Source organism: Pleurodeles waltl, chromosome 12, assembly GCF_031143425.1.
Source record: "Pleurodeles waltl isolate 20211129_DDA chromosome 12, aPleWal1.hap1.20221129, whole genome shotgun sequence".
Lineage (NCBI taxonomy): Eukaryota > Metazoa > Chordata > Amphibia > Caudata > Salamandridae > Pleurodeles > Pleurodeles waltl.
Genome location: NC_090451.1, coordinates 192292254 through 192317990, shown reverse-complemented (window position 1 = coordinate 192317990; position 25737 = coordinate 192292254). Strand labels below are relative to the sequence as shown.

Here is a 25737-nt window from a genome sequence, read left to right as displayed (position 1 = left end):
TAGGGTAAAGACCTCAATGATTGGCTTTGATAATCTTATGTGTATGCTTTACTGCACACCATTTCCTCACTCGCTCCCTTGAGATCATCAAAGTAGTTTTCCTGACATGGTGAGCTGCCCTGAGGTATGCAGGTTGGGTTTGGTGGATAATGTTGGAGATCCCCCCACTCTAGATGGGTGGATGGCTAGACGGAGTGGCACGACGCAGGGGTTTGAAGGATGGGACAGTATCAGCATTTCCTGACTGGTTTCATTTGGGTAGGTCACCACATGAAATCCTTCCAGGACAAGAGTTTTCCCTTCATTAATTGCAATTATTATAATACTTCCAACTCCGTCACACACTCTCTGGTTCCAGGGAGGTGCTAGCCACACTTGCGGAATACACCCCTTTGGAGGCCTGTCTACTGATAGACCCACTGGCCAAGGAGGGCATCTCCCAGACCTATAAAGCCCTGGTAAGTCTTTCTCCATGAACATTGACGCAGTTGAGGGAGTGATGAGAGGGGTGGCTGGGAGTGGAGTGGAGGGGAGGCATGCATGGCACCACAGACCTTAGACATTTCAGCTCAGCTGCGGCTTATCCGATTGAATCACTTCCACTGCACATATTACACGCCCAAGCATTTGTGTAGAACCCGCAAACTCCCTGCTCCCACCTGTGCCAGTTGTGGGTTTGACATAAGTGACTTTATCACTTGGTTTGGGCTTGTCCCATCATCCAGAGGCTACCTATATTTGCTGCCTTGTCAACGGCCCTGGGCCAGAGCCTTGAGGCATCACCAAGGGGTGCTCCGTTGGGAGTGGTGGACAACATGCAAGGCCCAAGAGGGGACGGTATCCTTGTGGGGCTGGACACTCTGTTAGTGAACAAATGTAAATGTAAATTTTGCACTTGTATAGCGCACTACTCACCCGTTAGGGTCTCAAGGCGCTGTACTCATACCACTATGGAACCCCTCCTGGCTTTTCCCTGTGAGGTTCCCACTCCTGGACACCCCCAGGGTGAAGTCAGGCATCCAAGCGCTGTTGGGGCCGTTGTGGAGATTAAGCAAGCTATTGCCCAGAGTTGCAGAGTGGGACCCATTAATTAGATTAGGCACCGAGGCGAGAATTATCTGGTCCAAAGGAATTGAGCCCAAGACCTGCTGAAGCGGGACTTGAACCCTGGTCTTGAGCCGGATCTCTGCTTCAGGGTCTGCCACTCTAACCATTGTGCCACACTTCTCCACTCAACAGAGATGTGGCTGAACACTGGAGGTCCGCAGAAGTCCGGACGAAGGAGTGGAGGTCATGAACCATTCCTCAAAATTGGATGAACCAATTTATTTAGCCTGAAGCTGCTCTAGAAAACGCCTGAAGATAGGGGAAAATGATGAGCATACTATGAACTAGACACTGCAACTGTGCGTAACTCAAGTGGCGAGATGGGTTGAATGGGAGCAACCTCCAGCATTGTACTTAACCTCTGCAAAGGTTTGTGGTGTGTGCGATTATAATATGCCTACAAAATCATTAAAGTGTTGTTATAAAAAAAAATACAATAAATACAATCAATAATGCAACAAATACAAAGATTACAACAAATAGGACATCAATAAAGACATCTTAAAATAATCCCTATAGGAAATTATTCAAACCTTTGTCAGTACCTTCTTTTGTTTAACCAAATGTTTCCTTAGGATCCAGGTCAAATGTAAAAGTCTGGCTAAAGCAGCTACAATCACATTACTTGTCTCTGCTTTAAACGTTTGTAAAATTACAAGGTATTGATTAGGCCACAAGGACCTACACACTGGAAAAATCCTCCTTTTCTTTTTTTTCTTTATAGAGCCACTCATACGTAAAGTTGTTAAATGGGTGTTTCCCCAAAAGAATCTGAATAAACTGTTTTTTTGGCATATGGTGGTGTATATAATCTTCATATACCTGCTATTTTATTATCCCCCCCAAGCCAACACCTCCTGGTTAGTCCATTTCTCTATCGGAACACCTTTTGGTATTGAGGCATCCTCTCCGTGCGCATCCGACACCAGTGTGAGGAAACCAGCAAATCCTCAACCCAGCTCACCCACTAGGTTTTATTCTTTCAGTTTCTTTCTCAAGACTTAGTTCCCTTCTCCTACTTGGCCTAGTTTATCTGGAAGACTGTCGATGAAGACTCTAATTGGCTCTAGATGTCCAGAATCCTGCAAAACATGTTACACAAGTTGCACATTGCCCATTTCCTCTGAAATGCTTTCTTCCTTATTATATTTGTCATGTGTCTCCCAGTGACATTTAGAGACACATTTGGTTGTCCTCACTGATGTTTCGTATGTTTTAACTATCTACACTCCACTGCAGAGGATGCATGCTTCACTTGTGGGAAGACGTTTCCTCATGTACTGTTGCTTTCTGCAGATTACCAATGTCTTGAAATAATTACACGCGAGCCACCCCCTTAACTTATGAACTACATATCACTGCTTGAAAAAGATACAAACGTCTTGCCCCTGTCCTGTGTTTTGGTACCCCTAAAACAGCTCAGCAGAAGCTGTATAAATCATCCTCAACATGCACGTTGTGTTCATTTACTGTGCCTTGTTACCCTGGAAATCAGCTATTCGCCTTACCTAATAGAAACGAGTTCGACCATTGTCTTTTTTACGCACTGCCAAGTTATCACTATTTAGTAAATACTTCGTAAATCATGTGGGCTCACTCTTTGTAATTCGCAGATAAATGGGTATGGTCCCGCATCAGCGCTTCGGGTGTGAAGCCCACCCCCAGGACTGGGTTCTCCATGGCTGCTGGCCCAGGCAACCGCAGTGTCCTGTTTGGCGGTGTCCATGATGAGGAAGAGGAGGAGAGCATCGAGGGAGATTTTTTCAATGATATTTATTTTTACGACATGGTGAAGAATCGCTGGTTTGCAGGTCAGCTAAAGGTGAATAATCTATGTGCACTTTGAATCTGAAAGCATCCTCTCTCAGGATCGTTTACCCTGATCTCCCCTCTCAACACAGATGCATTCCTAACACTGCCTGTGCCTCTGTCAGACCTTGAGCGATGGACAACTGAGTCTTAACTGCTGTTCTAAATTTGTATCCTCTCGCTCACCTTCCCCTTGTGTATTCTTAGTTCACTTCACAAAAGCATGTTTTGGAAGATGTTTGTTGCCACAGGGCCCTGTTTCTAGCTTGACATACATAGTGACTGTAAATTGGAGAGGAAAGGACCTAGGTGAATGCTGAATTATTTCCCAGTATTAACAAAGGAAATAAGTATTGGGGCAAGCTTTATGACCCAAAGCGGATTTCTCCCTATTTTTGCGTAAAATATGTCCCCTTTTTTTTTTAAAGTGTTACAAACATTAACGTTAATTTAAAATAATCTCTTGATAGTGTAAATGTGTCATCAAGGTCAAAATTCTCTTTCCAGTTTCCCATATGCATGTTGTTTTACCTATGGTAAAAAACACACATCATGTAAGCATAAGGCGAACAGTAACCATGTCCAAATGGCTGACAGACAAAACTGTCTCGCACCCTTGGCTTCTTAGCCTAGTGCTTTCTCGAAGCTGTAAAAAGTATGGAAACAAAGACATCTCATTACATAACGTCTCAAAATGTCTGAAGCCACAGCCAAACGTGACACACCAAGCTCAATTTCAACTGTACAGTTTGGTGTGTTGCATGTTTTGCGGTGCCCTCCTTCTCACAATGGACAATATTTTAAATGCTTGGTTTTGTCTTCATGCATTTTGATACTGATATACAAGAAATTCTGTAAAGGTTGTTTTTGTTCCCATGATTCTATAGCATACGAAATCCCCAGGTGTTTCCCAGATGTCTTTCTTGGCAGTTAGGACATGCACGGAGTCCCAAGATGTTGGGAATGCTGCATCTCCTGTAGTTATTTTGTGTCAGTGCTAAGCAAGTGCACCTGCAGCGACATGCTGGGCACACTAGGGAAAGCTGTAGTACTCCCCAGTTTGACAGAGTCGTTGTTCCCCCTACTCCGTCCACTGTATCTTCAGCCAACAGGTGTGTCACTATCTTGGGCTTTCTCAAGGCATTTGTTGAAACATCATGTACGGTTTGCTTCCCTCTTAGAGTATTCTTCAGCTGCATAGTGCTAGATCGAAATGGTAGTCAGAAAAAGGAAAGAAGTAACAAGCAGTTGCAGTGCAGTCTGCACCAGTTCCTCTTCCGTGCAGCAGTCTTCCAGTGAAGCGAAGAGATCATGGGCAAATTGACACAGACCTTGATGTCGAGGCTGTCAATCTACTTTACTCAATTTGTCATTTAAAAATAAATCTTACATTTATTGCTGCTTTGTATTTGTAATATCAGAGAAAAGGCTTTGCCTTATCTTTTTTTAGCTCTCAAAACTTCCATACTTCTAGCCTGCTGCTGCTTGCAGTGCATACAAATATTGAGCTTTTTATCCTCTTTGTGTTCATTTGTTGTTCATGGTGGGTGGCTGTCACTTTCATCACCTGATCACAAGTAGAAGAGGCAATAGGTCTGCATTTTTTTACCTGTTTAAAGTGGTATGTTTTAGTTAGCTGATGTCATAAATTTTAATTGCCCGCTCACAAGGTGAGACTGGAGGTGCCCTCTTGCATCACCAACCTCAACAATGAGGAGCTAATCCTATCCAACCAAATGCTGCCGTCCATCCTGACTGCCAGCCACAGTCCAAGGTGCGCTATAAAACTCTGTTCCTCAAGTCCTGCATATAGTGGGCAACAGAAGCGCTGCATACCCACTTCCAGCAAAGCACAATTTAGTAAATGGTTTAGAGATCATCGTCAAGCAATGAATGCTGTGGAAGGCCCTTAAATAGGCCCCGTAGGAAATGTAAATGACAACATTGCCAGCTGCATCCATCCTAAAAACAAAAAACCCTCAAACGTGAAAAAAAATAATATATTATACCAACTTTGGAACCTACCCTGCTCCTTGTACGAGCTACTTAGATTTTCCTCTCCTATGTTTTCTTAAGTGCTAAAGCTCTTGCAGAAAAAATCCTTCATAGCTTGATGTTGTATTGACAAAGAACTTGAGAAAAACAAGGGAATTCATTGTCTGCAGCAGGAGCTGCCTATAAACAAGGAATCTGGATGGATTGTGGCTTGTTGTAGGGGTTTGTTACCAAAACGTTAATTGATTGCGTTATGAATGACTGAAAGTCTACAAAATCAGTGGCTAAAACCTGTATAGCAGCTGCCTAATTATGCCCATTACTACTTAGACATCATTACAAGAGAGAATACTCAGCTACTCATGAATGCTTCTACTTTAGTGTTCTTTACCAATAGACTCTTGCACCTTTTCAGTATTTAAAGCCTGTGAATCTATGAATATGCCACGATGAAAAAGAACAAACTTTAAACACCTGCTTTTCAGCATTGGTAAATTACTGTTTCTACCTCCCTTCCTTATCATGGGTTTTTGCTCATTCTGTATGGTCGTGCCTGGTGGAGCCTGAGTTTTTGTAGCCTCTGAGACATCTTCTGGACAGTTAAGAGATTTTTCACCTATCTTTAAATAATAAGACTAAGAATGGGCTACAACCTTTATAAAGTGTTTCAGGAAACTCTCCCATCTTTTTTTGAATAATGCTACAGAACCATTGTTACAGGTAAGCAACCCTTTCTTTCTTTTCTTTATGTATCTGTAATATACCTCAAGAGTGTGCAAACCTCATGTTAAATCAATTAGTGGCAAACTGCTTTCATTAAGGGAAATAAAAGATCACCAGAATTTGTATAGATTCAACCCCAATCTGTGAGCAAAGGTCTCGGTGCCGGATTTGTTTAAATTTAGAAACATAGAACCAGGATCGGAAGAAAAACACTGGCCTATAGGTTGCCTTAGCAAAGCCAAAAGGTGAAACGAATTGGCTTTGCCAGTGTTTCTCATTTTGCTTTTTTTATATCATTTGACTTTTAGCACTCTGTGGGAATGCACAGCCCTTCTTTTCTACCTGTGTGTTGGCTTTTACTCTTCCTTGATGTGATTGCTTCTATCTGTATGCTCCCACATTCCCAAGTCTAGACACCGAATGCCCTCTGACTTTGTCTTCCACCCATCCTCTTTTCTACCTCTTTTCCCTTCATTTTCCCTTTTTGTTGTTTGATTTGCAGGCACCAAAAGCAGAGAAGAAGAAACGCAGGAGGGATAAAAAGGCAGAGGCAGATGCAGAGCCAAGTGAAAGCGAACAATGCTCCCAGGGTCCTGTGGAGATCGTCAAAGAGGTAGTTGCGGAGGACGGTACTGTCATGACCATCAAACAGATAATTTCATCTGCAGACACTGCAGCAGAAAAGTCAGATGAAGAGGAGGAAGAAGAAGGTGATGAGGAAAATGCCGGACCACAAGTAGAACCATGCCCTCGTTCCAATGCCATGACTGCAGTAAAACATGGGGTCCTGTATGTGTATGGAGGAATGTTTGAGGTTGGAGACCGCCAGTTCACCCTTAATGATCTCTACAGTCTAGATCTGCATAAAATGGAAGAGTGGACAGTTCTAGTGGAAATGGATCCAAGTAAGTTGCTCCTCTTATTTTTAATGTCCACCTCTAGGTTCTTCCCAATAGCTGGCCTACATGCTGGTATATTTCACACATCACGATTATATTCAGTAAATGGTAGAATATGCTCACCTGTAAAATTATTTAGCATGTAAAATCAACTGATTGAGGTGCCATATAGAACAGCATTAAAAATCTAGCCTTAATCTTGCAGAACTTTCATCTTTGCTTTCTATGAAACTTTAATCTTGGCTCCAATTGATGAGAAGATGCTTCAAAATAATTTCTAAACTCTTCAGTGAATCATTAAAAACTAAGTGAAGAATTAGTGTGGTGTGGGGCGGGGGGTAGGGGGACTGTGAAGATATTTGTGACCACCTCTTGCATTTATAAAAGCTAACATTGCTGGATCAGTGGTGAAGGTTACCCTATGCTTTATAGGTTAACTTCTTGCCTCTTGGAGTCCTACAAGGTTTCTGGAATAGCTTCTCCCTACTGCAATTTTTTTTTTAACATGTTCAGTGTTTGTTATGTGTGACTGTGGTAGCATATATTTCTTAAAACATGTTTGATTTTATCCTGTAAAGAGACCCAAGAGTGGCTGGATGAATCTGATGATGATGATGCAGAGGGTGCAGAAGGTGGTACTGAGGAAGAAGATGAGGAAAGTTCAGAAGAGGAGTGTGATGATGAAGGTAATAAACAAGCTCAGGGGAACGAGGGTGTAAGGGAAGTTAAAACGAAAAAAGGTATTTTGAGCAGTTGATCATGTTGAAGGTTTGCATCCCTGTTCACTTACTGCTATTTCCTGAGGAAATATTACATGGGTCGTTAGCATTTATGCCTGTGGGTGACATCAGAACTAAATTTAGTGCTTATGTGGACAAAAAGAATAATGTGCGTGGAGAAAACGCGCATCTTTATTTGAAGTTTATTATTTTTTAACGAGCTCTGTGATTTGATGACAATATATGAACTATCCTAAAGGGAAGAAGAAGCCAGTGAACAAATGAAAGGGGATCCAGTTTTGTGTTTTGAGACATCACGCTTTCACAGACTTCGTCCACATTGCTTCCAGCTCCATTTGTCCAAGAATCTGATTCGTTTGACACTGCCACTGCCTTTGACATTGTCTTCAGAGCTTCTCCCAAAGCTTTCCTTTGGCACAGCATTAGCCCTTGAAAACAAAGGGTATCCTTTGGGAGGGTGGAGGAAAAAAACTCAAAGGTTCCTTTGATGACCAACCTCTTGCTGACTCTTTTCCAAGAGCCTAGAGTGTCACCCACATGGAAGAAAGTTGGGTATGCCTGCTTTAGCCTCTACATCTGGAAGTGCTACTATACAGTAGTTTGATGGGAGATGGCGTGGTCCCTTTTTATGTAAATGGTAGATAATTGGACCTTGCCAGGTTAGTGGAATTCTCTTAGAAATAGCAGGCATGGTATGGCAGGTGGAGCCACGAAACCCAAAAGTTGGTGTCTGCCTTTAACAAATTTGCTGGTTGACTTCTTCAGATTTACGATTTATGATGTTGTCAATTACTACTTTCCTTGAGAACTGTCAGAACCCCTTTCACATGGCCACAGGACTATGTGGGAGCTACTGGGCCCAACCATGGGGGTTGTGGCCTTTTACTACCAATGTCTCGAGGCCCAACCTGGATCCTGAGCAACTGGGACAACTAAACGTTCAGCACTTATTTCTCAGTGGTAGCATGGGTCAAGCAGTCCAAGGCTTCTCAAGGGGCATGTAGACATAGGAAGTGAACACAGGCTCACAATTTAAAATACGTTTAATAGCAGTAATAAATAATAGCCCTGTCAAGTACTTGCGTTTATGAAAAAATGAATATTTTTATGTTGAAAGAAAAAAAACAGGCAGATTCCTGAGTCCAACTCATTTCTTGGTAGTGGTTATTCTTTAGTCACTATAAGCGATATTCTGGTTAAGCCCCACTAGTATTCCTTGTCTCAGGAGCCATACCCTGACTCCAGTTAAAGTCTGAAGTGTTCCACTGCTGAAGCTCTACATGGCAGGTCAGTTCTTCTGGGGCCTTCTAGCCCGTCAGTCAGTCTTACCCGCACTAGCAGGACCTGCTGACTGGAGTCTCTGAACCCACCCTCCTCCTTGACGTGGAGGATACAGCGACTGACTCTGGTGATTATCGCTCAAGGCCCTGCTGGGGCAGTGGTCAGGTGTCCTTGATGCTCCTCTGAAGCCGGTTAGTTTCCTTGCATCCTCCCCACAGGAAAGGGGGAGGGGGAATTTGTTGCTTCTGGTGCACATTCTCTGTAGTCGCTGCTTAGGGCCACACAGGTTACCAGAGTGCCCTCTTGACGACAGTCCCACCCAAACCAAGCTCTTTGTCTTGCTCCCAGTGGCCTCACCTGGCATGGGGGGGGTCAAAAGCTTCACTCTGCACACGGGCTACAGCCCGATCGGCCCAGCAGTAATCTTCCTGGCGGCCCACCTGACATACGAAGTCACTGACTTCGATCGGTGCAGAAGCTGTCTCCTCACACCTCACAGCAGAGATCAAATCACCAGGATCTTACACTGGACCCTACTCCCTCCAATGCTCTACTCTTCCTCACAGAGCACACTGGTTTTGGCAAGCAGCCAGGCACTGGTCCTCCAGGCCCCAGGGATAGGTGGTCTTGGATTGCCTGGATGATGTGTCGTCACCCAATTGGGAGACTGGCAGGCCTTAACCTTCATCCCTAAGGGCAGGCACATGCCTTGCAGTGCTTCTCCTCCTCCTTGCATAGCTTGACTCGCTGCTTCTCAGTTGACAATTTTGGGGGCTTCAAGCTCCCCTTCTTATAGTCCATTTACAGACACCAAATGTGATTTAGGTCTTAGTCCTGGAAGTTTTTGTTGAGGGTCTGCGTCCTTTGGAAGTGCCCTCTCCTCTGCCCTGCCCTTCCTCCAGAAAGCAGTCTCTCACTGCAGGAGCAACTCCAAATCTGATAGTATCTGTAGGAAGTTGGCTCTGTATGTACTATTTCAAAGTAAGGAATAGCATGCACAGAGTCCAAGGGTTCCCCTTAGAGGTAAAATAGTGGTAAAAATAGATAATACTAATGCTCTATTTTGTGGTAGTGTGGTCGAGCAGTAGGCTTATCCAAGGAGTAGTGTTAAGCATTTGTTGTACATACACATAGACAATAAATGAGGTACACACACTCAGAGACAAATCCAGCCAATAGGTTTTGTTATAGAAAAATATCTTTTCTTAGTTTATTTTAAGAACCACAGGTTCAAATTTAACATGTAATATCTTGTTTGAAAGGTATTGCCGGTAAGTACATTAGGAACTTTGAATCATTTCAATTGCATGTATACTTTTCAAGTTATTCACAAATAGCTGTTTTAAAAGTGGACACTTAGTGCAATTTTCACAGTTCCTGGGGGAGGTAAGTTTTTGTTAGTTTTACCAGGTAAGTAAGACACTTACAGGGTTCAGTTCTTGGTCCAAGGTAGCCCACCGTTGGGGGTTCAGAGCAACCCCAAAGTCACCACACCAGGAGCTCAGGGCCGGTCAGGTGCAGAGTTCAAAGTGGTGCCCAAAACGCATAGGCTAGAATGGAGAGAAGGGGGTGCCCCGGTTCCGGTCTGCTTGCAGGTAAGTACCCGCGTCTTCGGAGGGCAGACCAGGGGGGTTTTGTAGGGCACCGGGGGGGACACAAGCCCACACAGAAATTTCACCCTCAGCAGCGCGGGGGCGGCCGGGTGCAGTGTAGAAACAAGCGTCGGGTTTTCAATGTTAGTCTATGAGAGATCAACGGATCTCTTCAGCGCTGCAGGCAGGCAAGGGGGGGCTTCCTCGGGGAAACCTCCACTTGGACAAGGGAGAGGGACTCCTGGGGGTCACTTCTGCAGTGAAAGTCCGGTCCTTCAGGTCCTGGGGGCTGCGGGTGCAGGGTCTTTTCCAGGCGTCGGGACTTAGGTTTCAGAGAGTCGCGGTCAGGGGAAGCCTCGGGATTCCCTCTGCAGGCGGCGCTGTGGGGGCTCAGGGGGGACAGGTTTTGGTACTCACAGTCGTAGAGTAGTCCGGGGGTCCTCCCTGAGGTGTTGGTTCTCCACCAGCCGAGTCGGGGTCGCCGGGTGCAGTGTTGCAAGTCTCACGCTTCTTGCGGGGAGTTGCAGGGTTCTTTAAAGCTGCTTCTGGAAACAAAGTTGCAGTCTTTTTGGAGCAGGTCCGCTGTCCTCGGGAGTTTCTTGTCGTCGTCGAAGCAGGGCAGTCCTCAGAGGATTCAGAGGTCGCTGGTCCCTTTGGAAGGCGTCGCTGGAGCAGAGTTCTTTGGAAGGCAGGAGACAGGCCGGTGAGTTTCTGGAGCCAAGGCAGTTGTCGTCTTCTGGTCTTCCTCTGCAGGGGTTTTCAGCTAGGCAGTCCTTCTTCTTGTAGTTTGCAGGAATCTGATTTTCTAGGGTTCAGGGTAGCCCTTAAATACTAAATTTAAGGGCGTGTTTAGGTCTGGGGGGTTAGTAGCCAATGGCTACTAGCCCTGAGGGTGGGTACACCCTCTTTGTGCCTCCTCCCAAGGGGAGGGGGTCACAATCCTAACCCTATTGGGGGAATCCTCCCTCTGCAAGATGGAGGATTTCTAAAAGTTAGAGTCACCTCAGCTCAGGACACCTTAGGGGCTGTCCTGACTGGCCAGTGACTCCTCCTTGTTGCTTTCTTTGTTCCCTCCAGCCTTGCCGCCAAAAGTGGGGGTCGTGGCCGGAGGGGGCGGGCAACTCCACTAAGCTGGAGTGCCCTGCTGGGCTGTGACAAAGGGGTGAGCCTTTGAGGCTCACCGCCAGGTGTCACAGCTCCTGCCTGGGGGAGGTGTTAGCATCTCCACCCAGTGCAGGCTTTGTTACTGGCCTCAGAGTGACAAAGGCACTCTCCCCATGGGGCCAGCAACATGTCTCTAGTGGGGCAGGCTGCTGGAACTAGTCAGCCTACACAGACAGTCGGTTAAGTTTCAGGGGGCACCTCTAAGGTGCCCTCTGGGGTGTATTTTGCACTAAAATGTACACTGGCATCAGTGTGCATTTATTGTGCTGAGAAGTTTGATACCAAACTTCCCAGTTTTCAGTGTAGCCATTATGGTGCTGTGGAGTTCGTGTTTGACATACTCCCAGACCATATACTCTTATGGCTACCCTGCACTTACAATGTCTAAGGTTTTGTTTAGACACTGTAGGGGTACCATGCTCATGCACTGGTACCCTCACCTATGGTATAGTGCACCCTGCCTTAGGGCTGTAAGGCCTGCTAGAGGGGTGTCTTACCTATACTGCATAGGCAGTGAGAGGCTGGCATGGCACCCTGAGGGGAGTGCCATGTCGACTTACTCGTTTTGTCCTCACTAGCACACACAAGCTGGCAAGCAGTGTGTCTGTGCTGAGTGAGAGGTCTCCAGGGTGGCATAAGACATGCTGCAGCCCTTAGAGACCTTCCTTGGCATCAGGGCCCTTGGTACTAGAAGTACCAGTTACAAGGGACTTATCTGGATGCCAGGGTCTGCCAATTGTGGATACAAAAGTACAGGTTAGGGAAAGAACACTGGTGCTGGGGCCTGGTTAGCAGGCCTCAGCACACTTTCAATTGTAAACATAGCATCAGCAAAGGCAAAAAGTCAGGGGGCAACCATGCCAAGGAGGCATTTCCTTACACAACCCCCCCCCCCCAAACGAAAGAGGATGAGACTAACCTTTCCCAAGAGAGTCTTCATTTTCTAAGTGGAAGAACCTGGAAAGGCCATCTGCATTGGCATGGGCAGTCCCAGGTCTGTGTTCCACTATAAAGTCCATTCCCTGTAGGGAGATGGACCACCTCAACAGTTTAGGATTTTCACCTTTCATTTGCATCAGCCATTTGAGAGGTCTGTGGTCAGTTTGAACTAGGAAGTGAGTCCCAAAGAGGTATGGTCTCAGCTTCTTCAGGGACCAAACCACAGCAAAGGCCTCCCTCTCAATGGCACTCCAACGCTGCTCCCTGGGGAGTAACCTCCTGCTAATGAAAGCAACAGGCTGGTCAAGGCCATCATCATTTGTTTGGGACAAAACTGCCCCTATCCCATGTTCAGAGGCATCTGTCTGCACAATGAACTGCTTAGAATAATCTGGAGCTTTTAGAACTGGTGCTGAGCACATTGCTTGTTTCAGGGTGTCAAAGGCCTGTTGGCATTCCACAGTCCAGTTCACTTTCTTGGGCATTTTCTTGGAGGTGAGTTGAGTGAGGGCTGTCACAATGGATCCATATCCCTTCACAAACCTCCTGTAATACCCAGTCAAGCCAAGGAATGCCCTGACTTGAGTCTGGGTTTTTGGAGCTACCCAGTCCAGAATAGTCTGGATCTTGGGTTGGAGTGGCTGAACTTGGCCTCCACCTACAAGGTGGCCCAAGTAAACCACAGTTCCCTGCCCTATCTGGCATTTGGATGCCTTGATAGAGAGGCCTGCAGATTGCAGGGCCTTCAAAACCTTCTTCAGGTGGACCAGGTGATCCTGCCAGGTGGAGCTGAAGACAGCAATATCATCAAGATAAGCTGTGCTGAAGGACTCCAAGCCAGCAAGGACTTGATTCACCAACCTTTGGAAGGTGGCAGGGGCATTCTTTAAACCAAAGGGCATAACAGTAAACTGATAATGCCCATCAGGTGTGGAGAATGCTGTTTTCTCTTTTGCTCCAGGTGCCATTTTTATTTGCCAGTACCCTGCTGTCAAGTCAAAGGTACTTAAGAATTTGGCAGCACCTAATTTATCTATGAGCTCATCAGCTCTAGGAATTGGATGAGCATCTGTCTTGGTGACAGAGTTGAGCCCTCTGTAGTCCACACAAAACCTCATCTCTTTCTTTCCATCTTTGGTGTGAGGTTTGGGGACTAAGACCACTGGGCTAGCCCAGGGGCTGTCAGAGCGCTCAATTACTCCCAATTCCAGCATCTTGTGGACTTCCACCTTGATGCTTTCCTTAACATGGTCAGACTGTCTAAAGATTTTGTTTTTGACAGGCATGCTGTCTCCTGTGTCCACATCATGGGTACACAGGTGTGTCTGACCAGGGGTTAAGGAGACGAGTTCAGGAAACTGTTGTAGGACTCTCCTACAATCAGCTTGCTGTTGGCCAGAGAGGGTGTCTGAGTAGATCACCCCATCTACTGAGCCATCTTTTGGGTCTGATGATAGAAGATCAGGGAGAGGTTCACTCTCTGCCTCCTGATCCTCATCTGTTACCATCAACAGATTTACATCAGCCCTGTCATGGAAGAGCTTAAGGCGGTTCTCATGGATCACCCTCTTGGGGCTCCTGCTTGTGCCCAGGTCCACCAAGTAGGTGACCTGACTCTTCCTTTCTAGCACTGGGTAAGGGCCACTCCATTTGTCCTGGAGTGCCCTGGGAGCCACAGGCTCCAGAACCCAGACTTTCTGCCCTGGTTGGAACTCAACCAGTGCAGCCTTTTGGTCATACCAAAACTTCTGGAGCTGTTGGCTGGCCTCAAGGTTTTTGGTTGCCTTTTCCATGTACTCTGCCATTCTAGAGCGAAGGCCAAGTACATAGTCCACTATGTCTTGTTTAGGCTCATGAAGAGGTCTCTCCCAGCCTTCTTTAACAAGAGCAAGTGGTCCCCTTACAGGGTGACCAAACAGAAGTTCAAAGGGTGAGAATCCTACTCCCTTCTGTGGCACCTCTCTGTAAGCGAAGAGCAGACATGGCAAGAGGACATCCCATCTCCTTTTGAGTTTTTCTGGGAGCCCCATGATCATGCCTTTTAATGTCTTGTTGAATCTCTCAACTAAGCCATTAGTTTGTGGATGGTATGGTGTAGTGAATTTGTAAGTCACTCCACACTCATTCCACATGTGTTTTAGGTATGCTGACATGAAGTTGGTACCTCTGTCAGACACCACCTCCTTAGGGAAACCCACTCTGGTAAAGATACCAATGAGGGCCTTGGCTACTTCAGGGGTAGTAGTCGACCTAAGGGGAATAGCTTCAGGATACCTAGTAGCATGATCCACTACTACTAGGATGTACATATTTCCTGAGGCTGTGGGAGGTTCCAGTGGACCAACTATGTCCACACCCACTCTTTCAAAGGGGACCCCCACCACTGGAAGTGGAATGAGGGGGGCCTTTGGGTGCCCACCTGTCTTACCACTGGATTGACAGGTGGGGCAGGAGAGGCAAAACTCCTTAACCTTCTGGGACATATTGGGCCAGTAGAAGTGGTTGACTAACCTCTCCCACGTCTTGGTTTGCCCCAAATGCCCAGCAAGGGGAATATCATGGGCTAAGGTCAGAATAAACTCTCTGAACGACTGAGGCACTACCACTCTCCTAGTGGTACCAGGTTTGGGGTCTCTGGCCTCAGTGTACAGGAGTCCATCTTCCCAATAGACCCTATGGGTTCCATTTTTCTTGCCCTTGGATTCTTCAGCAGCTTGCTGCCTAAGGCCTTCAAGAGAGGGACAGGTTTCTTGTCCCTTACACAGCTCCTCCCTTGAGGGTCCCCCTGGGCCTAAGAGCTCAACCTGATAAGTTCAAGCTCCAAAGGCTCAGTTCCCTCAGAGGGCAGAACTTCTTCCTGAGAAGAGAGGTTCCCTTTTTCTGACTGTGTTGCAGTTGGTTTCCCAACTGACTTTCCTTTTCTCTTGGTAGGCTGGGCCATTTTTCCAGACTCCAGCTCTACTTTTTCACCCTGCGCCTTGCATTGTGCTCTTGTTTTTACACACACCAGTTCAGGGATACCCAGCATGGCTGCATGGGTTTTTAGTTCTACCTCAGCCCATGCTGAGGACTCCAGGTCATTTCCAAGCAGACAGTCTACTGGGATGTTTGAGGAGACCACCACCTGTTTCAGGCCATTGACCCCTCCCCATTCTAAAGTTACCATTGCCATGGGATGTGCTTTAGTTTGATTGTCAGCATTGGTGACTGTATAAGTTTTTCCAGTCAGGTATTGGCCAGGGGAAACCAGTTTCTCTGTCACCATGGTGACACTGGCACCTGTATCCCTCAGGCCCTCTACACTTGTCCCATTAATAAAGAGCTGCTGCCTGTATTTTTGCATGTTAGGAGGCCAGGCAGCTAGTGTGGCTAAATCCACCCCACCCTCAGAGACTAGAGTAGCTTCAGTGTGGACACTGATTTGCTCTGGGCACACTGTTGATCCCACTTGGAGACTAGCCATTCCAGTGTTACCTGGATTGGAGTTTGGAGTGGAACTTTTCTTGGGACAGGCCTTGTCTCCAGTTTGGTGTCCAGACTGACTACAGTTTCGACACCAGGCCTTTTTGGGATCAAAGTTTTTACCCTTGTACCCAGGATTGTTTTGTGAAGAGGCTCTGGGCCCACCCTCCTGTGCAGGTTTTTGGGGGCCTGTAGAAGACTCTTTACTATTTTTAGTTTTGGCTGTCTCACCACCTTTCCCCTGGGGAGGTTTTGTGACCCCTTTCTTTTGGTCACCCCCTGTGGAAGTTTTGGACACCCTAGTCTTGACCCAATGGTCCGCCTTCTTTCCCAATTCTTGGGGAGAAATTGGTCCTAGGTCTACCAGATGCTGATGCAGTTTATCATTGAAACAATTACTTAACAGGTGTTCTTTCACAAATAAATTGTACAGCCCATCATAATTACTTACACCACTGCCTTGAATCCAACCATCTAGTGTTTTTACTGAGTAGTCTACAAAGTCAACCCAGGTCTGGCTCGAGGATTTTTGAGCCCCCCTGAATCTAATCCTATACTCCTCAGTGGAGAATCCAAAGCCCTCAATCAGGGTACCCTTCATGAGGTCATAAGATTCTGCATCTTTTCCAGAGAGTGTGAGGAGTCTATCCCTACACTTTCCTGTGAACATTTCCCAAAGGAGAGCACCCCAGTGAGATCTGTTCACTTTTCTGGTTACACAAGCCCTCTCAAAAGCTGTGAACCATTTGGTGATGTCATCACCATCTTCATATTTAGTTACAATCCCTTTGGGGATTTTCAACATGTCAGGAGAATCTCTGACCCTATTTATGTTGCTGCCACCATTGATGGGTCCTAGGCCCATCTCTTGTCTTTCCCTCTCTATGGCTAGGATCTGTCTTTCCAAAGCCAATCTTTTGGCCATCCTGGCTAACTGGATGTCCTCTTCACTGGAGTTATCCTCCGTGATTTCAGAGGTGCTGGTCCCTCCTGTGAGGGAGCCAGCATCTCTGACTAGTATTTTTGGAGTCAGGGCTTGAGAGGCCCTGTCCTCCCTAGATAGGACTGGTAGGGGGGAATCTTCCTCCAGTTCACTATCCTCTTCCTCTGAGTTGCCACCCTCAGAGGGGTTGGCCTTTTCAAACTCTGCCAAAAGCTCCTGGAGCTGTATTTTGGTAGGTTTGGGGCCCATTGTTATTTTCTTTAGTTTACAGAGTGACCTTAGCTCTCTCATCTGTAGATGGAGGTAAGGTGTGGTGTCGAGTTCCACCACAGTCACATCTGTGCTAGACATTTTGCTTCTAAAAGTTGGAATACTTTTTAAGAATCTACAACTAGTTCTAGGTTCTAATTCAAACTTTTACCAACTTTTAAACTCTAAAAGAAATGCTAAACAGGATCTAACACAAGGCCCTAGCAGGACTTTTAAGAATTTAGAAAACTTTTCAAATTGCAAAAATCAATTTCTAATGACAATTTTGGAATTTGTCGTGTGATCAGGTATTGGCTGAGTAGTCCAGCAAATGCAAAGTCTTGTACCCCACCGCTGATCCACCAATGTAGGAAGTTGGCTCTGTATGTGCTATTTCAAAGTAAGGAATAGCATGCACAGAGTCCAAGGGTTCCCCTTAGAGGTAAAATAGTGGTAAAAATAGATAATACTAATGCTCTATTTTGTGGTAGTGTGGTCGAGCAGTAGGCTTATCCAAGGAGTAGTGTTAAGCATTTGTTGTACATACACATAGACAATAAATGAGGTACACACACTCAGAGACAAATCCAGCCAATAGGTTTTGTTATAGAAAAATATCTTTTCTTAGTTTATTTTAAGAACCACAGGTTCAAATTTAACATGTAATATCTTGTTTGAAAGGTATTGCCGGTAAGTACATTAGGAACTTTGAATCATTTCAATTGCATGTATACTTTTCAAGTTATTCACAAATAGCTGTTTTAAAAGTGGACACTTAGTGCAATTTTCACAGTTCCTGGGGGAGGTAAGTTTTTGTTAGTTTTACCAGGTAAGTAAGACACTTACAGGGTTCAGTTCTTGGTCCAAGGTAGCCCACCGTTGGGGGTTCAGAGCAACCCCAAAGTCACCACACCAGCAGCTCAGGGCCGGTCAGGTGCAGAGTTCAAAGTGGTGCCCAAAACGCATAGGCTAGAATGGAGAGAAGGGGGTGCCCCGGTTCCGGTCTGCTTGCAGGTAAGTACCCGCGTCTTCGGAGGGCAGACCAGGGGGGTTTTGTAGGGCACCGGGGGGGACACAAGCCCACACAGAAATTTCACCCTCAGCAGCGCGGGGGCGGCCGGGTGCAGTGTAGAAACAAGCGTTGGGTTTTCAATGTTAGTCTATGAGAGATCAACGGATCTCTTCAGCGCTGCAGGCAGGCAAGGGGGGGCTTCCTCGGGGAAACCTCCACTTGGACAAGGGAGAGGGACTCCTGGGGGTCACTTCTGCAGTGAAAGTCCGGTCCTTCAGGTCCTGGGGGCTGCGGGTGCAGGGTCTTTTCCAGGCGTCGGGACTTAGGTTTCAGAGAGTCGCGGTCAGGGGAAGCCTCGGGATTCCCTCTGCAGGCGGCGCTGTGGGGGCTCAGGGGGGACAGGTTTTGGTACTCACAGTCGTAGAGTAGTCCGGGGGTCCTCCCTGAGGTGTTGGTTCTCCACCAGCCGAGTCGGGGTCGCCGGGTGCAGTGTTGCAAGTCTCACGCTTCTTGCGGGGAGTTGCAGGGTTCTTTAAAGCTGCTTCTGGAAACAAAGTTGCAGTCTTTTTGGAGCAGGTCCGCTGTCCTCGGGAGTTTCTTGTCGTCGTCGAAGCAGGGCAGTCCTCAGAGGATTCAGAGGTCGCTGGTCCCTTTGGAAGGCGTCGCTGGAGCAGAGTTCTTTGGAAGGCAGGAGACAGGCCGGTGAGTTTCTGGAGCCAAGGCAGTTGTCGTCTTCTGGTCTTCCTCTGCAGGGGTTTTCAGCTAGGCAGTCCTTCTTCTTGTAGTTTGAAGGAATCTGATTTTCTAGGGTTCAGGGTAGCCCTTAAATACTAAATTTAAGGGCGTGTTTAGGTCTGGGGGGGTTAGTAGCCAATGGCTACTAGCCCTGAGGGTGGGTACACCCTCTTTGTGCCTCCTCCCAAGGGGAGGGGGTCACAATCCTAACCCTATTGGGGGAATCCTCCCTCTGCAAGATGGAGGATTTCTAAAAGTTAGAGTCACCTCAGCTCAGGACACCTTAGGGGCTGTCCTGACTGGCCAGTGACTCCTCCTTGTTGCTTTCTTTGTTCCCTCCAGCCTTGCCGCCAAAAGTGGGGGCCGTGGCCGGAGGGGGCGGGCAACTCCACTAAGCTGGAGTGCCCTGCTGGGCTGTGACAAAGGGGTGAGCCTTTGAGGCTCACCGCCAGGTGTCACAGCTCCTGCCTGGGGGAGGTGTTAGCATCTCCACCCAGTGCAGGCTTTGTTACTGGCCTCAGAGTGACAAAGGCACTCTCCCCATGGGGCCAGCAACATGTCTCTAGTGGGGCAGGCTGCTGGAACTAGTCAGCCTACACAGACAGTCGGTTAAGTTTCAGGGGGCACCTCTAAGGTGCCCTCTGGGGTGTATTTTGCACTAAAATGTACACTGGCATCAGTGTGCATTTATTGTGCTGAGAAGTTTGATACCAAACTTCCCAGTTTTCAGTGTAGCCATTATGGTGCTGTGGAGTTCGTGTTTGACATACTCCCAGACCATATACTCTTATGGCTACCCTGCACTTACAATGTCTAAGGTTTTGTTTAGACACTGTAGGGGTACCATGCTCATGCACTGGTACCCTCACCTATGGTATAGTGCACCCTGCCTTAGGGCTGTAAGGCCTGCTAGAGGGGTGTCTTACCTATACTGCATAGGCAGTGAGAGGCTGGCATGGCACCCTGAGGGGAGTGCCATGTCGACTTACTCGTTTTGTCCTCACTAGCACACACAAGCTGGCAAGCAGTGTGTCTGTGCTGAGTGAGAGGTCTCCAGGGTGGCATAAGACATGCTGCAGCCCTTAGAGACCTTCCTTGGCATCAGGGCCCTTGGTACTAGAAGTACCAGTTACAAGGGACTTATCTGGATGCCAGGGTCTGCCAATTGTGGATACAAAAGTACAGGTTAGGGAAAGAACACTGGTGCTGGGGCCTGGTTAGCAGGCCTCAGCACACTTTCAATTGTAAACATAGCATCAGCAAAGGCAAAAAGTCAGGGGGCAACCATGCCAAGGAGGCATTTCCTTACAGTATCCCACAACACGGGCAATGGGAGTGACTAGAGATTCAGACTTGAAAGTCACCCACAGTGATATGTGTATATGATAGAGACTTCTAGCCGCAGATTCATTACCTTAGAATTATCCTCAGGAGTCAGACTGGATCGGGGAAATTTTTTGTCAGCAGTACCCTTGCATGTCAGCAGGTGGCATCATTCGGCCCTGCGAGGCATTGTTAGCCACGCCGGAAGCAACATGCACGGTGCCTATATATCGGCGCAACCCCATCGTGCTGATGTGCTCTGCAAGACGCCATTGGCCACATCAGAAGTGAAGTGTGCAGTGCCTATATAGACGCCAGCCTAGTGCGCTGATGCCCGTTCTTTTCTTTCTGCTCCAATCAGTGCAGATCCAGAGAGAGCTACCCCTAGTCATTTATTGACTTACTTTTTTTAAAACTTATTGTAAAAGTCTTTTGAGATTTTTCTCCTAGTGTGCCAGGGATGTCCACTTAGAAAGCTGGCTTCAGGCAGTCTTGTTTGCCTCTGGTGCCAGAACCATGGTCTCAATATGAAGGCCTGCGTCGACTGCTGTGCACCCTAAGGCCTTGAGAGAGTGGTTCTTCAAGCTCCTTGCCACTTGATGTGCGAGGTCGCTACTGTCTCGATTCTGGTTGAGAGGAAGGTGGCGGAGCCATCATCTTTGTCGCTCTCTAAGTCGTCCAGGCACTCGGGTAAGTCCCACAAAAAGAAGAAAAGTAAGAAGTCAAAGAGGTCTTTGACTTCACCCCGTCCGTCGTAGGCATCCAACGAAATGAAGGAGCATTGTCGCTCAAGGCCTGGCTCCGCAGTTAGCCTCCACCTCCCTGAGTTTCTGGGAGCCGGAGCAACTCTCACCCAAGTCTGCAAATTTTATAAGACTGTGCATCTCATATTTGGGCATCGCTACTGGAGCGCCTTCAGGCCCTGGGGGTTTGGGAGGGACCCCTCCTGGTTCCCCACTGGCAAGCCCAGCCCCGGAACCACTCGGGCCCCCAGGATCCAGACTGGCTGCGGTCATACCATCTCGACATTCCCGGACGCCATTGCTGACTGGAGCCTTGCCAGAGCTTGAGCCTTATTCTTACAGGCTAGGAACTGGGGAGGAATGTGGGTGGGGGGCACAGGACCCTGAGGAATACCAGGCCCTAGACCCCAACATAAACTAGTGTGAGGAATTGGAGACGCTAGTGGGATGGACACCTCTCCGGACACTAGCATGGACTCTTTTCCTACTGTGGCTACAGAGAAGGGAGCTTCTTTTGCTATGGTGGTGAGAAGGGTGGCCAAGGTCCTAGACCTTAGCCTGCCCTCAGTGGCAGTCAAAACTAATGTCTTGCCAGATGTACTCCAGTCAGGAGTGACCCTCTTGGAACCGCTTCTCCCTTTTAATGAAGCCCTTACGTATATTCTGCTTGGGACCTGGTCCAAGCACAGCTCTTAGGTGAACAGGATAGTTGCCCACCACCACTGCCTTACCCCAGGGGATCCCAATTTTCTCATGCAACACACTACCCAGGAAAGCTTGGTGGTCTCAGCCTCCATTTCCTGCCTAAACCCTAGCGTATTCTCTACCATTCCATCAGATAGGGAGTCCAGGAGGCGTCACACCTCAGGCAAGAAAATGTTTTCTTCCACCGGCCTGTCACTGCGGTCCGTCAACACCTCATGCCTTTTGAGCCATTATTCCCATGCATTGTGGGATTCAGTTGTGCAGGTGCTGCCCATGGTCCCAGAGGAGGCCCAAGCCATAATCTCCCAAGCTATGGCATACAGGAGAGATGCAGCCCAGTTCACTTTCTTATGTGGGCTGGATACCACTGGCTTGCTAGGCAGATCGTTTTCTTCGTTGGTGGTCTTATGGCACCATGCCTGTCTGAGAACGACGGACTTTTCAGGGGATGTGCACGCCTAGCTTATGGGCTTGCTCTTTGATGGCTTCCTTCTCTTCAGAGACAAAGTGGATTCAGCGCTGGACAACTTCAAGGATAGCACAGCTACAGCCAGGTCCTTTTGTGGGCACGGAAAGGGGTTCCAGCAGCATCCTTACCCGCCCAGCCATCCCAGCACGTAAGCTCCCCAGCCTCTACGTGGTCAAGTACATGGTACCCCCAGAACCTATGGGTCGGACAGCCAGAGGTCATGCCAGTCCACCATTCCCCCGTCCCACCCAGCTGCCGCAGACTCCAAACCTCTCTAGCTGGCTCTCCAATCATCATGGGCAGCCAGTGGGGGGCAGCATATGCCATCACCTGCACCACTGGAGATCAGTAACATCAGTACACTGGGTGCTCCAGATTGTCTAAAAGGGCTACTCCTTTCCCTTCATGACTACCCGTCTACTGATGCCACCCACTTGCGATAGAGAAAGATCCGGAACAACGCATCCGGAACCACGCCTGCATTGTTCACGCAAGCGGAACGACGCTTGCCTAAACAATGCAGGCCTTTTTCTCTGCCTTAACCATGCATGTGCTGAATAACGCACATGCGTGGTTAAGACAGATAAAAAGGAAGACGATCCATGGGGAGAGGACACGGTCAGGTAAGTGGGGCTGGGGCAGGGTTGGGGTAGTTTTTAGTGGTGGAGGCAGGGGGTGAAGGGGTTGGGGTGGTTAGGTTATTTCATAATTTTTTAAGGGGTGGGTTGGGTGGTTGGCACTATGGTTTTTGGGGTGGGGGTTGGTGTAATTTTGTATTTGGTGGATTGAGGGGGTCAGGTTTTTAGGGGCGAGGGGGTGGGGTAATTTTGTATTCACAGTGTGTGGGGGGTTGGGTTTTTAGGGGCGGGTGGGGGGTCAGGGTAGTTTTGTATTTGGGGGGTTTCAGTAATTATGCTTTTAGGGCGGGAGGTGGGTGGGTTTTTAGGGGTGGGGTGGGGTTCAGGGTAATTTTGTACTTAGAGTGGGAGCGGGTTTTTAGGGGTGTGGGGTTGGGGTAATTTTGTATTTGTGGTGAGAGTCGGTTTTAGGGCTCAGGGTGGGTGGGGGGTATTGGGGTAGTTTTTAAAGGTGGGGGTCGGGGGTACTTCCGTTTTTAGGGTGGGGGGTGGCATGCGACAACCGCGCATGCCGTTTCCACACATGCCTTTACTAGGCATGCTTTTACAACAAGGCATGTGTGGTAAAGGCATGCGTGGAAACAACACGGTTGTTGTTCCGACCGCGTTGGTCAGGCATGCGTGGTTGCTGCATGGGTGGTTCCATTATACAACCCTTGCGACATGCCGACGAAGGACCATCTATCCTTACTCTGCTACAAAGTGGCAGCTCTTTTAGCCACGGGAGCCATATAAAGGGTGCTGACACCAGAGGTAGGTCATGGTGATATTCTCGTTACTTTCTGGTGCCCAAAAAGGACGGAGGCCTTCATCTTATCCTGGACATTTGCCCACTCCACTTCTTTCTCAAAAAGGAGAAATTTGAAATGCTCACGCTCGCTCAAGTTCTGTCTGTCCTTGACCCTGGAGACTGGTTGGTCATGTTGGACTTACAGGATGCATGTTTACACATCCCGTCCTGCATTTCCACAAACATTACTTGTGGTTCACGGTGGGCCACGAGCACTTTCAGTTTGCCGTGCTCCCCTATTACTTTACCAGCACCCTAGGGTGATCACCAAGGTGATAGCAGTGATTGTAGCTAATCTGCAGAGATCGGGATGCCAGTCTTCCTCTATTGCGACGACCAGCTGTTGAAGTCGGGCTCACCCCAGAAAGTCATTTCCCACCTCCAGACTCTGGCGGACCTCCTGCACTTACTGAGGTCACTATCAACATTTCGAAGCCACACCTGACTCCTTCTCAAAAGCTCCCTTTCATCAGAGCTGTTCAGGACACAAGGCAGTTTCAGGCTTATCCTCCTGAATGGCGAGTCTAGTATAATCAGGCTATGGTACCAATGTTTCAGCCTCTATCCTGGGTTTCAGTGAGACTGACTCCAAGGCTGATGGGCCTCATGCCCATCTGCATCCTGCTTATGACACATGCCCACTGGCATAAACAGGCTCTGTAGTGGGACATAAAGTTCAAGTGGGCTCAGAATCAGGGGAATCTCTCTGACAATGTCCAGATCCTGGAGGAAACTGTGAAAGATCTGCAGTGGTGGTTAATGAACCCCGATTGGGTCAGCGGCAAACCCCTCTTCCTTCCCCCAACCAGCTCTGACAGTGGTGACATATAGGTCTCTCCTGGGATGAGGCAGCCATCTGGGAAGGGTGGAGATCAGAGGTCTCTGGTCTCCGCTGAAACCCAGACTCTACATCGACCTAATGGAGCTTCGAGCAATCTGGGTGGCATTGAGAGACTTTCTACCCTCCATCAAGGGAAGGCTAGTGCAGGTGTTCAGGGACAACACCACCGCCATGTGGTACTGCAACAAACGTGGTGGGTGGGATTGTGGACCCTTTGTCAAGAGGCCCGGTGCCTCTGAACATGGCTGGAATGTCAGGGCTTATCCCTGATGGTTCAACACCTAGCAGGCTCTCTGAACGCCAGGATGGACGAACTCAGTCGAAGATGCCTAGGGGATCGCGAAATGCATCTCCATCAGGAGATGGTGCAGTGTCTCTTTCAGCAGTGGGGAGAGCCTTGGTTAGATCTGTTTGCCACCGCTGAGAAAGTGCAATGTCAGCAGTTCTCCATGCTGAATTTTCCAAGGCATCTCTCACTTGGAGGTGCTTTTCATCTTGAGTGGAGCGCAGGCCTCTGGAGCGCCTTCCTGCACATACCATTTCTTCCCAGAGTTCTGAAGAAGAACAGGAACAACCAGGCCCAAGTCATCCATGTGGCTTGGGACTGGGCTCGGAGAGTTCAGTATCCCAATCTGTAGAGCATGGCCATCGGTCCTCCGATCAGGCTGCCTCTTCGGGAGGATATTCTGTTGCAGCAGCACGGGAGAGTTCTCCACCCGAACCTGTCAATTCTCCTTCTTCATGCATAGAGATTGAGCAGCAACAGTTGACAGTTTTAACCTTCCGTCCAAAATCTGCAGTGTTATTTGGCAGCCTGGATTCCCTTCGTGAAGATGATATACACCTGCTGCTGGGGCAAGTTTGCGGCATGGTATGCAGAAAACCAAGTTAACCCTCTTTTGCTCCCCTTTCTCAGGTTCTTCTGTTTATTCTTTCTCTGACCCAGCAGGCCTCTTCGTTGTACACCTTAAAGGGCTGTCTTTCTGCCATTTCAGCCTTCTTGCAGTGGCCAGACCAGCCTTCCCTTCTTCAAATCCTCTGTTGTAAATAGGTTTTTTAAAGGTCTCCAACATATATTTTCACCTTTGCCCTTTATTATGCCTCAATGGGACCTCAGTCTCGTACTTAAATTTCGAATGTGCGCTCCCTTTGAGCCTCTGTATAACTGTCCTCTCACGCACCTTACCATCAAAACGGGCTTCCTAGTGGCGATAACTTCTGCCGGGCAGTCATTGAACTCCAGGCCTTCTCATCTAAGCCTCCAAACTTAACCATCTTTCCAGACAAAATTGTTCTTAGCCCAAGAGTATCCTTTCTTCCAAAAGTTCTTTCTCTTTCATATAGGCTAGTACTTCACCCAGGCTACCTTTTAGGCTCTGCTGCATCCCTCTAAGGAAGAGGAGCGACTCCACCAGCTGGACACAAAAAGAGCATTGTCATTCTACCTTGACTGCACAAAAGATTTCCAGGTGGATGACCAACTCTTCATGGGGTATGTCGGAGCCAAGAAGGGAAAGGCTGTGCAGAAGCGGACCATCTCCCGATGGATCGTGCTCTGCATTAAAATCTGCTATATAC

At 47.9% G+C, this 25737-nt stretch overlaps 1 protein-coding gene across 3 annotated transcripts in view; it reads left to right on the top strand.

The window, feature by feature from the left end:
• The window catches only part of KLHDC4 (kelch domain containing 4), a 312074-nt gene that overhangs the window by 261875 nt on the left and 24462 nt on the right, over positions 1–25737 (top strand). For 2 of the 3 annotated variants that reach the window (XM_069216836.1, XM_069216837.1), the window contains exons 9-11: positions 2721–2929; positions 6137–6539; positions 7112–7219. In XM_069216836.1, coding sequence (XP_069072937.1) covers positions 2721–2929; positions 6137–6539; positions 7112–7219 — 720 coding nt within the window. Of the gene's footprint in view, positions 1–2720; positions 2930–6136; positions 6540–7111; positions 7274–25737 lie in introns of all 3 variants that reach the window. The other variant, XM_069216835.1, reaches the window with a different exon arrangement.